General features: G+C 38.8%; 1 protein-coding gene across 1 annotated transcript; it reads right to left on the bottom strand.

Moving 5' to 3' along the window:
- Window positions 1-2,264: 2,264 nt before the first annotated feature.
- LOC108666798 lies at window positions 2,265-4,176 on the bottom strand. The gene is made up of 4 exons (XM_018153729.1): window positions 4,040-4,176; window positions 3,644-3,701; window positions 3,052-3,274; window positions 2,265-2,344 (listed from the first exon to the last, which is right to left on the bottom strand). The coding sequence occupies exons 1-4, from the start codon at window positions 4,174-4,176 to the stop codon at window positions 2,265-2,267; spliced, it is 498 nt and encodes a 165-aa protein (XP_018009218.1).
- Between the last annotated feature and the right edge of the window lie 8,084 nt (window positions 4,177-12,260).

Genomic DNA, 12,260 nt, shown 5'->3' with positions numbered 1-12,260 from the left:
ATGTCTTTAGACGCTGTATTAATTAATAGTAATGCTGCAATGCAGAAAAAAAATTGTATCCAGCCTACTTAAAAAAACAAATAGAGCCATGATCAAGAGGTAGACGAACTTGGTTAGTCACATTGTTAAATATAAAAACGGTTTGTACCGCATGCATCAAACAGTAGCTTGAGCGGTGACACGGTCTGGCCAATGGAAGTAGTGAAAAGCCAGCGGCTCGCTCACTTCCAAAGCGAACTTTTCATGTCGCCCTCTCTTTGCTCGTCCAGTTTTGTCCGCCGAACCATCAGTACCTAGCCGCTTAACCGTAAAGAATGATATTTAATGTCCTGAATCAATACATGTAAAAATTTAATTAATGACATTAATTAACGTTTTAACAGTAGTTTAAATTTGAATTCATCTTATTGATATCTAAAAATTAAATAAAAAAGTGAATTATCAAAATTTTGACTTTCTTTTTGAATAAACTCTTGTGATTCATGTCAACAAGTGTATTCATTTGTGTCTCGCACAGAGAATGGAGCATAAGACTTCTTAAGGCCCGTTTACACTAGAGGCAACGACATGCGCTTTGAGTCGTTTGCTGTAGTGCCTCACCGCGCACAACTGTTCCCACTACTTTTGTACTCGGTAGTTTGAGACCGCGCGGCGGGGGCGCGCGCGCTTTGAACTCCAGTTGCCACCTAGACGTCAATGAGGATGGATGTTACCGAATTTGAGCTGTGGGCCATTGTTCTCGGGTGTGCTGTGGTCCGTCATTCTTCGCCGTATGCCAGTTGTAAACGAGAATTTAGCAAAGGCATCATAATTAGAGAACTAGCACATTCAAAAAGATACAGTTTAGAAAAAAAATAGTCTATTCTTAAATAAAAAGTTCCAATATTCTTACCGATATTATATCATCCTTTGAAATCGCTAAACGGTAATGCATAAATTGTCAGGAGTTGCTAAAATCACATAAACTAAACACGTCATGTAGAAATAACTTACATCATTTGCATTTCGATTTTATTTAATAGCTATCTACTAAGCGCCGCGCTTGTGTTGCATGAGGCAGGGCCCCTGTCAATCGCTAGCTCGTCAATCGGTCAAGAAGCGCATGCAGAGGCTGCAAAGCGCCTCTGCATGCGCTTTGAGGCACTTGATTCTCGTATGTTGCCCCTAGTGTGAACGGGCCTTTATAGGCAGTAATTCAGCTGTCAAAACAAAATAGCACATATAGATACAATAACGACCTTCCAACCATTTTCTGGCAGATCTATAAAATCACTCGTAATTGGATAAAGAGTACTTCAACTGTCAAGACAAAATAGCACATCTAGATATAATAACGACATTCCAACTGGCTTCAGGCAAATCTATATGAAATCACTCGTAATAGGATAAAGTGTATACTTAACTCGCATAAACCATCTATAAATAGTGTTAGTTGGATTCATGGGCGTTGTTGCATCAAAGCAGTTTGAGTCAATTAATTTTTTGTCCAAAGCTAACGGCTTCAAGTTAAAGCAGCATACGATAACCCCGTGTGCGATGTTTCAGACCTTCTTTCAACACATGATTTCGTGTTGGTGTTTCATCTAATGTACGCCGCGATCTAGACTATGGGCATTCAAAACGTCATATAAATAAAAAAATTAATGTGTTGTGATAGTTTACGCGTGAATCGCAATATCTGCTGAGCTGAAACCTCGGTTTAGAGTTGGCGGAGATCCGAGTGCGGCAACCAATTTGAGCGGCAACGATGAAGTGGAGGCTGAAAGCTCCTTGGCATGGCAGATTGCTGGTCATTGACGTCCTGAGCGGCCAAATGACCAAAAAGAGCCTTCACTGCATGTTCAACCAAAATGTATTAGCTAATTTATTTAATTATGCAAGCTAATTACGTCGACGTTTCGTCGACGCCTAAAGACGGAACTATTTCGTAGAGCCTATGAATCTATATAGTGCTTAGTCATTTTAGCCGTTCCAATCCTTTTTTGTGTCTATTTATTTTTCGATTGCTATTTAATCTTATGTGTGACGTGACCATCGAAGTTTGTTTGAACCAGACGTCACGATAAATGCTTCGTAGAATAATAACAATAATTAGGTTAAATCGATACGGTAACAATTTTTTTATTTGAGACCTGAGGCAGATAGTTTGATTTTAGGGATTTGTCGACAGACAAGTCCCATTCAATTTGACATGTACTTTTAATGAGCATATTTTGAAATGAAAATCGTTTACACTTGTAACGCAATGGAAACTTGACTATTTTTCACTGGCTCATGAAGACTTGGTTGAAGCGTTCAGACCATCGGACATTTGACCTCAGCGGGCGCTTCTTGACAGGCTTTCCTGTGAGAAACAATGACATTAATAACCATTCCAAAAGACTGGTGTATAATTGAAGTTTTTGTGAATGTGAGAGACTGTTTCCTAAGCGAGCATGGAACATGAATAGAGTTGAAATATGGTGGTGCTTGCATAAAGTAGGTAGAGCGTAATGATGAGAAATAATTAATGCCGGTTTGCCGCACGATGAACAAATAAAGTATGCACCATAATCGAATATATGTCAGCGCCAATAACTTTTTGGAATAGTTAGAATGACTTCGTGAACTTTCCTCTCAAATTGTGTCAGATTTCTTATAAATACGGATGAAAAGAAAACAACCAAATTAAGTCAGGAAAAATTAAATTAGAATGAATCCACTGTTTCAGTTTCAGTTTGAGTTACGCCTAATCATCGAGTTATTTTCTGTGTCAATTATATTGAGAACACAATGAAACTCAATGAAAGGCTCCACAGTTATGTATAGTTATTTTTCCTCGTATTGGAGCATGGTCAGTAAAACATCCCGGCTCGTCGGCAAGTGACTGATTCAATAACGTTGACAACACTAAATCTGAAATTTGGTCAATATACCCACTAACATTCCGAAAAAGTAGGAATTCAGCCACCAGCGATAACAGGTCATTGTGAATTCGAGTAAAAATTGCGAGAGCAATCCATATTTCAAGTAAAAAATGGTTTCTCGGTGACAGTGTCTCTTTTCCTATACCGTGTGGCAGCTGTTCCGGAGGACCGGCCAAGATTATGATTTTCTTCGGAATTTTCTTGACGGGAGCGACGGACTTGGTGACGCCCTCCGAGACGTCGTAGCAGCGCGGCCACAGCAGGATCAGGAACACGTCGAATAAGTAGTAGACCACGTCGAAGAAGGTGATCAGCGACACGCCCACGAAGCCCAAGTTGCCGCCCAAGTTTGAGATCAGAGTTGTCCACTGTCAAATGATTTAATTAAGCATGAGTCACTGCGAAAATTATTAGAAATCGGGTGATTTTATATCTACACATGGTGTTAACAACTGTACGTTATGATTCATCCACTAGCTACAAACAATAAATTTACCGCTATCAAAATATTGAAATGAATACCAAAGTTACAAATTCATTGTATGGATGCTGTTGTTCAATATAAAATGGGCTCGGACAATGCTGCTTAGTAATGCGGCGTAAATTAAATTCGCGAATAATTTCACAAGTATTTGAAAATGGAGATACATGAAAGTTAGACATTGATTCATTTAAAAATACATGATCATTCCGTCATAAATGTGCCTTTCAAATTCATATGATCATGTTCCACGCACAGTATACGCGGGTGACTCGTCAATTTCTTCGTACGAGGAAGACGCAATTAAGGTAGATCTGAAGACGAACCGTCGAATTTAAATCCCTGTGCAGAGAGGATAGTCGTGATTATATTTAAGTCTCTATACTATCTTCCAATTGTATGCATCACTGTGATGCAAAATAGGGTTTATATTCATAAATAATTACAATCTATTTTCGATCAATTTTGATTTGAAACACATATTTTAGTAGAAATTGCTTACTATATGATTTTATATTCTGCTAAAATCTGTTATCAGATCTGTTTAAAGATCTGATAACAAGATCAGCATTCCAAAAAATATTCTATTGAAATTATCCACACGATCATTCAACATTCAGTGAAAACAATCAATCAAGTGCATATCACTTACCCACACAAGTCCACGCCCATTGGGAACTTTTTGATGTTCTGGACGACTTTGAGGAACTCAGGGTTGACATCGGTGGACGATATGAGAGCTGAGTAACGCACCTCCCTGTCAATGGTGAGTGAAGAGATTGCGTTCATGGCGGGCACTCAATTGATAAATTCAAGTGATCATTGATATTGATTGAATTTTTTGTTTGTTTTATAGGCAAGTTACGGATCGAACGTTAGCTATTTCTTGCTTCAGCTCCAAGTAATGGAGTCGAAGCTTTCTTTTCTGACTTTTGACTGGCAATGTGAATTTCGGGTATGCTTGCTGTTCGAGCTGAATGTACATATGCTAACATCTTAATTTGCGTTTTATATGTTCGCGAAGGACCGTGCTTTGCAATTATTTTTGTTGCATGTTTGGTTATTTTTGCGCATTTTTTTGTGTCAATTTGAGGTTTCAGTACTTGTTTTGTTCGTTGCCTGTAGAGCTTTGTTTGTTTTATGCATGGGCGATGTGCAGAACGTGAGTGTCCGGTGCTAATGATAATTAGTTCAGGGATATGTTGAGTATGATGTTTTAGACCTGGATAGTGTTTAGGAGTTGCATAAATGTGCGTTATGGTGTTTGAATTGATAACATTTCTGGATGCCAATGTATGTTGCCATTGCATGTGTGTAAGTGGGGTGTTGTTGCAAATAAGTGTTGGCGTCGTAAAGTAGGCGCTGTGCTGTCGTAGCTTTTGTATTGTGAGGGATAAAATTATTGTTTTGATATGGGTGTAAATTATTTTTAAGTGCCCTGAACATAAATACATGTTCGGAAATATTATAGGTTTGTACTTTCATATATCATATCCTTCCACAGTCATCATCTGTCATTCGAAAAATGTTGCGATTCAATTGCAGGCCAGGATGGATAACGGGTTTAAGTTTAGATTTTGCTTTGTTTATCTGCGACACTTTCGATATATTTGATGTATGTAAGTTGTGTTGTATTCAACTGAGAATAATTCTGTTGCAGTGTGGATGAGCCAATAAGTAGGGTTTGAGGTCCTAACGGATGAGTGTGGATGAGCCCGATGAGTAAGGTGTTGAGGTACTAACGGATGAGTACTTCATGCATTTAAATCGATCGAAAGCAAATCCGAGGTTGATTTTTATGGTTCAATTTCATAATTTTGAGCAATTGCTTATTTTTTATGGTTTTCAGTGAGCATATTCGAATCCATGAAATGAGAAATTTATTAAATTAGGAGGCTTGACGAGCCTGGTGTTTAAATGTGGAATATGTAACGAAGAGCATGAACCAACATATCAACCAATGTTCAAAAACTCTTAGATTTTAAGATATATGACCATATTTGTTGGAGTGAAAATATCCTCAACTATCAGCTTTATGTGGGGGAAAAATGCATGTATTATTATTATGCATGTAATAATACATGCATTGTATTATAATACCATGTGACTAATCTGTTCTAGCCCTGAGAACAAATTAATCACGGGTCTAGGCTGCCAATTGATTATTAAAATATGTAGGGTACGAATACGCGTGATGACAACGCGAGTTCGGCACACACTTTTTCGTGTGTGATCACATCAAGTTAATTGCTCACGTGCACGCGGGGGGACAGATGCAGTTGAATATGTCGGTGTTTGCCATGTAGGTCACAGCTTGCATACACAAACCTGGCGACGAACAAATAATAAATAACTCGTAGGCCATTTAATTTTTAGCTATATCTCTGAACTACATAATGAATGTGCACCAAAGGGTATGCATTTCGAGGACAGAATAAAAAATGAAAACGCCAGACCGGGTTATAACCCTCATGGTGAATGACTCTAGAAGGCTGTCTGCTGAAATCGATATGTACTAGTTCTTGTTGTTCTTATATGTATAACTAGTTCATGCTAGATCACGACGATTAGGAAAATCTCATCTATCGATAAATCGAAAATTTCAATGTAGCATTATACTCATTTTCACCCTGATAGAGGTCGAAGGAGTCGCACTTCCCGAATTTCTTGGCCTTGAACTCGTCTTCGTCGCCGAGGGAGTCGAAGGCGGGGCCCTCGTTGACTGTGCAGTTGCACCGACGCCGGAACTCGCGTTCAATGCACAGCTTATTGCACAGCTACGGGAAGGGGAGGAAATATCCGTAGAAATTCAGCATAAGGTTTTTTTAGCTGGAGGTACTGTTGCACATAGCATTACCCTGAGCAAAGTTTTAGGCGAAATCACTCTAAAGGATATGAGTTAGACTTCAGCCACATAGTGCCAATCTACTGGTCAACTATTTTTCACAGTGCAGCAGGATATAAAGGGGAGCGTCTCCCTCAAAAAAATTTCATTTACGAACGGATCACTTTGAAACTTAGTACACATATGTAAAATAGAAATATATGACTTTTTATACGTGTAAATGCTTCGAAAAAAATTTACAGATAACTTGAAATCCATAGAAAACGGAAAAAATCGGGTCTTTTCAAAATCAATCTCCTCATTCAATTAACGTGCTACAACATCGAGATACATATCATTCGATTCGTAAAAATTATATCCAGCGATTCTTCTTAGCTTTTCCAAATTCTAATTTTAGTGGGTGTGGAGGATATTCCGTCTGTTTTTTGATTTTTGCCCCACCTCCCCTTTTTTGCAAAATACATATATTGTATAATATATTGTATAATCCAAACTATAATGAAATTACATAAAACTAAAACAATTCTCTAGATCTTTTTTTACGAATCGAATGGTATATCTCTCAATGCTGTAGCTTGAATATCATAGGAGGAGATAGATTTTAAGATGGCGCATTTTGGAAATTTTAATTGTTCAGGGGAGTCAATAAGTAAAATTTAATGTAAAAAGGAGGATAAGCCGAAAAATTGCTCGATAGTGTGGCCCAAGCTTACCCATTGCCAATCAGGGCAATGCACGCACATTTATATTTATTCACGACCAGTTTAACGTGAGTAATAAGCTATATAAGTGACTTTTGTGATACTTATATAAAAAATGTTCATTTTATATAAAATCAAAACGACCTGACGCAAAAAAATTACATGTAAATCCGCGAAATATGCTTTTTTGAACGCGCATCGTTTGAAGCTCTTAAACGAGTGCAAACACTTTGCAATTAACGGAAATAATGATCTATAAATACATTTTTAAACGAAAATTTATAAATATTGTTATAAAAATGGTACCTTTATAGAAGTTCAAAAAACTGCCTCAAGCAAAAATTATTGCATGTACATCCATGGTATTAGCTTTGCTGAACGCGTCTTGTTTGTAGCTCTCAAACGAGTGCAAACACTTTGCAATCAACATTAATAATGATCTATAAAAACAGATTTAATTTTAAAATATCTATGAACATATTGTTAAAAAACGTTCATTTCATACGTTTTTGAAATTGCTTTACGCAAAAACTATATTACGCACATACATGCGGTGTACTGCCATAGACACGCCTTTTCAACGGCTACAAAACGAGTCAAAAAAACGGAAAAGCCAAAATTTTCTATTTTTGACCGAGACGCTCCCCTCAAATTATGGTAGCAGCAAGAAGGTTTACCGCTTCGGAGTAGTCGAACATCAAGGTATTGGTGTCGGAGCATTCTCCATATGGAGGTCCTATGCGCTGCATCACAGTCTGTGGGTGTAATTTTTTCAAAACACGATGAATAATTTAAGTTTAGAACTATTTGCCGCCATGGATAGGACTTCTGCAGTGCTTGAATCACTTCAAAAATAGAATCGCTAATATTTCCAGAATACTTCTAATTTCATTTCAGTGCTAAACATTAACCACAGGTACTTACATTTGCTTTTCATTACCAGCAATCCACTGATTTATTTTCGTCGACTGTCATAATTGCCTTCATGACACGTTTTGAGCACTCTTGTTTCACCTTGGTTACAGCGATGGAGTGGGACAGTCCCGCGGCGAGGTTGAAGCCTTCATCGGCCGGGAAGGGCGCCTGCCAAGGCTCATGCAGCACCACGCGCAGCCCCGACCAGGGCGACAGCAACGACAGGTAGCTCGCCGCGTGCAGGTTCAGCGTCAGGCTCAGGCCGCTCTGGTCGTGTCGATGTCAAGAGAAAACAGAGCAGCTTTAATAAAACGTTTTTAAGTATTTATATTGGAAACGTGGTAAAAGACGTGTGATTTATATAAAGTATGACGAATAGGGAATACAAATAGTGAACTCACGCTCGTATGCGCACATTCGTAAAAATAGTGTGCATTTGCGCTGATTGATGTGGCATGATATATAGTCTTATGATGAATTCTGAGTTCTGGACGGCACAGTTCACAATCATTTAGGATGCGCCGCCAAAAATCGTCCTTTCCGTACCGGGAGTCAATCAACTCGAGCCACCTGAGCCCACGACGCGCGCTATATAATGCATTATACTGTCCGCGGCTTAGTGCATCGGTATAAGGTGGTGGACACAACAATGGTTCATATTGAATTATGATTATTTCCATGATAAATGTTCATTTTTAGGAATACTGCAACTTGTGTTAAAAATCTATGTCCTATCACACAATACGGGATTGTATAAAAAATGCTTTTCGCCCTTATAAGTAATGCCCACGTTTATTGATATTGTTTCCTCTGACGAACGGTTCTTTTTTTTTAGTATCTGTAGTCCTTAGTATCTTTGTGTTTTCTTTCTAAGATCTTTTATTAGGGTGGCCTAGTGGTTAAAGGGCAGGGTGGCCTAGTGGTTAAAGTTCAGAGTACCAAGATTGGCGGAGAGAGGCGCGGGTTCGATCCTAGCTCTGTGCGCCAGTTTCTGGTCAGAATCGGCAAGGAGGCCGGGCGGTTTAGCACAGCAGAATTGTAGCAGTGAGGTGCGAGTTCGAGACCGCAAAATGCTGTGAATGTTCTGCGATGTTAAGAATCGGCGACAGGCCTACGGCCTAATAACGCTGAAACCTCTATTATTTTTATTATTATTATTATTATTATCAGAAATACTCATCAAAACTCCTGGATGATGTTTTAAATTGATGAAAATTGGTTATGGAGCATTGAGAATTCACTGTAAAAAAATAAAATTTAATTTACAGCCGTATATTATTTGCACTTGTATAAATTTTAGATATAATGTTGATTGATAATGACCCGTATGCTAAATAGGGCACTAGCACTACGAAGTAGCACTGTGCACTACGAAGTGTCCTGTTGGTATGCTAAATACGTCACAGACACTAAGCACTTCGAAGTAGCTCTACAATGTTTAGTGTCGCTTAGTGTCGCACTACTGATTCGTATGCAGAAAGATTTGAAGTGCTACTTCGCTGTTAGAGTACTTTATAGTGCCGCACTACGCTATGAGTCTATTGAAGAATGGTAGTTAAGTGCTCAAATAATTAATTATTCCATAAGTAATTCTCATTCTTTGCAGAAGATTGATGTAAAATGTCTAATTGTGATGGTAATGGTACTAATGAAAATTGTGATGGTGAGCTGAAATTCGCAATGCGGCTGCGCACCTTTCCCATCAAATATCCAAAGTCCACGCTTACCAAAGACATCGAACAAAAGAGAGAAGCATGGAAAGTTCTTGCAGAAGAATTCAAAATGACTCCAGAAAAAAAACAAAAAATAAAATTCAAAACATGGTATCAAAAACAAGAAGTTTTACTTCTACGCTGTTCATCTGTTTCGCCAAGGAAAATGTCAGCCATAAGAATAACATGTTGTTCACTGAAGCGGTATACTTTTTTATATTCATGGCATGCTGCTCCTGAGGTTTTTACGCGATGATGCCTTTGCTGTAAGCCAAACAGATCCATAGCTGACAAGGTGAAATATACCGTAGTGTCGTCGTGAAGTGCGGTGTGTAGGACACTTCGGATTTTTGTAGTGCGCGTTATGCTTTTGACCCTATTTAGCATACCAACCGTAGTGTTCCATGCCGCACTATGGCTTGTAGTGCGTAGTGCTACTTCAAAGTGCTAGTGCCCTATTTAGCATGTCAACCGTAGTGTTCCATGTCGCACTAGTACCGAACTACGGCTTGTAGTGCGTAGTGCTACTTCGTAGTGCTAGTGCCCCATTTAGCATACGGGCCAATTATGTTTAATTTTGTCATGTAGCATTGTGAATGAGCATTTAAAAGTAAGCCATTTCTATTAGATCAATTGAGTACAATTTGAAATTTAAATAAAACTGTTCTCTGACATGGAAAACAAAAGTTAATGGAAACTGTTGTACCAAAGTTTTCAAATTTAATTTTGAACGTACTAACGTCCACTCATCAACACTGACCTGCGGTCCTGTTTTGAACGAAGCTCTGGGATTGAAGTTGTTCCTGCGGTCTTCGATGCTGACGTTGGGGCTGGATTCTACGACGAGGTGTGGGCTGTTGAACGTGTAGCAAACTCCCATATCCTTCGTCGTGTACGGGTAAAACTGCCTGAAAATGTCCAGGCGAAATCAAAAAGCCATTATTGCCATCATTATGCCTCAAACGCAAATGAAATTTGTTAATTATACTGTAAAATGTTATGGTGTCACGTACATAAGATTTGTAGAAATCTCTGACAAAGAGAAGAATCACTGACAGTGAGGGTATACCTGTTTTCACACGGCCTATAAGAATCGATCATTAAAAAGTAGTTCACAGATGATTGTTTCTCAGGTCTCCGTCTTCAATTTTGATCAGAATGCATGGCTAGGAAAGTAGAACAAATGCGAAAGCCGCGGTTTATCATTTTTTACCGGTTTATCGATTTTTAAGCACCCCTCTCATGTGGGCCTTTTCTTTGACTATCTTAATCTCCAACATAAGTCTATCAAATTCACCATGGAGCTGGAATCAGACAATAGCTTGTCTTTCCTTGATTGCAAAGTTACCAAATCTAATGGCCGTTTCCAAATTTAACTTCTGTTTTTAGAAAATCGACATTTACCGGCTTAAGCACCAGCTTTTTTAGCTTTTGCTCCTTTCGTTTCAAGTTAAATGGGGTCCAAACATTGATAAACCACGGCTATCGCATTTGTTCTATTTTCCTATCCATGCACTCTGAATTTGAATTGTTGCGCAATATCTTTTCACAAAATGGCTTTCCATCACACCTGGTGCTCACCCAAATTAAAAAGTTTATGTCCAAGCAATATACTGCAGTCGTTCCTAAGTGTGACAATAGGAAAGTTGTTTACTGTTCTTTTCCCTACTTTGGACCCGCATCTGAGACTATGTCAAAGGAATTAAAAGTNGAAATCAGTTGCCATGTAGGAAACCCACAAGAACAAGTCTAGAAGTCAACGGACACACAGAGAACCAACAGACATAATTGAGGTCAGCAGATATACTTAAACCCACAATGAAAAATCTAGAAGTCAACTACCCTACCTAATATTTTACTGTGCATGAAGGCAATCCAGTGTCTGTCATTCACATAAAATAGTTCACTTCCCGCATGACCACTGCGCCAAATGATGACTGGGCAGGTCTTTATCTCGCTAGTCTGACTCATTAATGTAGACAGCATTCGTTCCCCGAAAAAAAAGTGACAGGTTTGACAGGTTTCGAACCTAAAAAGTGACAGGTTTCGACCCTTACGGGCTTTATTCCCCAGAATCTTAGGTTTCGACCCTATAAAAGTGACAGGTTTTCCAGGTTTCGACCCTATTCCCCAGAAAAACTGACAGGTTTATATATATATGCAATTATCTTTCCCCAAACAGAACGACCCTATTTTAAGAAAATTCCACAATTTTAAAGATAGAAACCTAAGATAATAAAGATAAACTACTAAAAGCATCAAGGTTAGGTCCAGTTAGGTTTGGTTCCATTATCTTTAAAAAAGCTTATTAGTGAAACTTGACCTAACTGGACCTAACCCTGATGCTTTGTCACTATCTTAAAGATAATCGAAAATTATCTTAGACGTGTTTTAGCGTTTTTTAAGATAATCATTATCTTAGAAAATAATGGACCTGGAAGGGTGAAAGGTGCAATCGAACCTATTCTTCCAGGTTTATCACTAATTAGATAGGAAATAATTAGATGACAGTAACGATACTGTCCGTCCCTGTGAGGTTGTCAGTATCGTGGTGCAGCTCGTCCCTGTACCCTTGCTGTCCGTGCCTGTGAGGTTGTCGGCATCGTGGTGCAGCTCGTACCTGTACCCGTGCTTTCCGTCCCTGTGAGGTTGTCGGCATCGTGGTGCAGCTCGTACCTGTACCCTTGCGGACTGTTATGG

This window comes from Hyalella azteca, unplaced genomic scaffold (genome assembly GCF_000764305.2).
Source record: "Hyalella azteca isolate HAZT.00-mixed unplaced genomic scaffold, Hazt_2.0.2 contig7040, whole genome shotgun sequence".
Lineage (NCBI taxonomy): Eukaryota > Metazoa > Arthropoda > Malacostraca > Amphipoda > Hyalellidae > Hyalella > Hyalella azteca.
The sequence above is the reverse complement of the archived record's forward strand: the minus strand, read 5'-3'. Positions and strand labels throughout refer to the sequence as shown.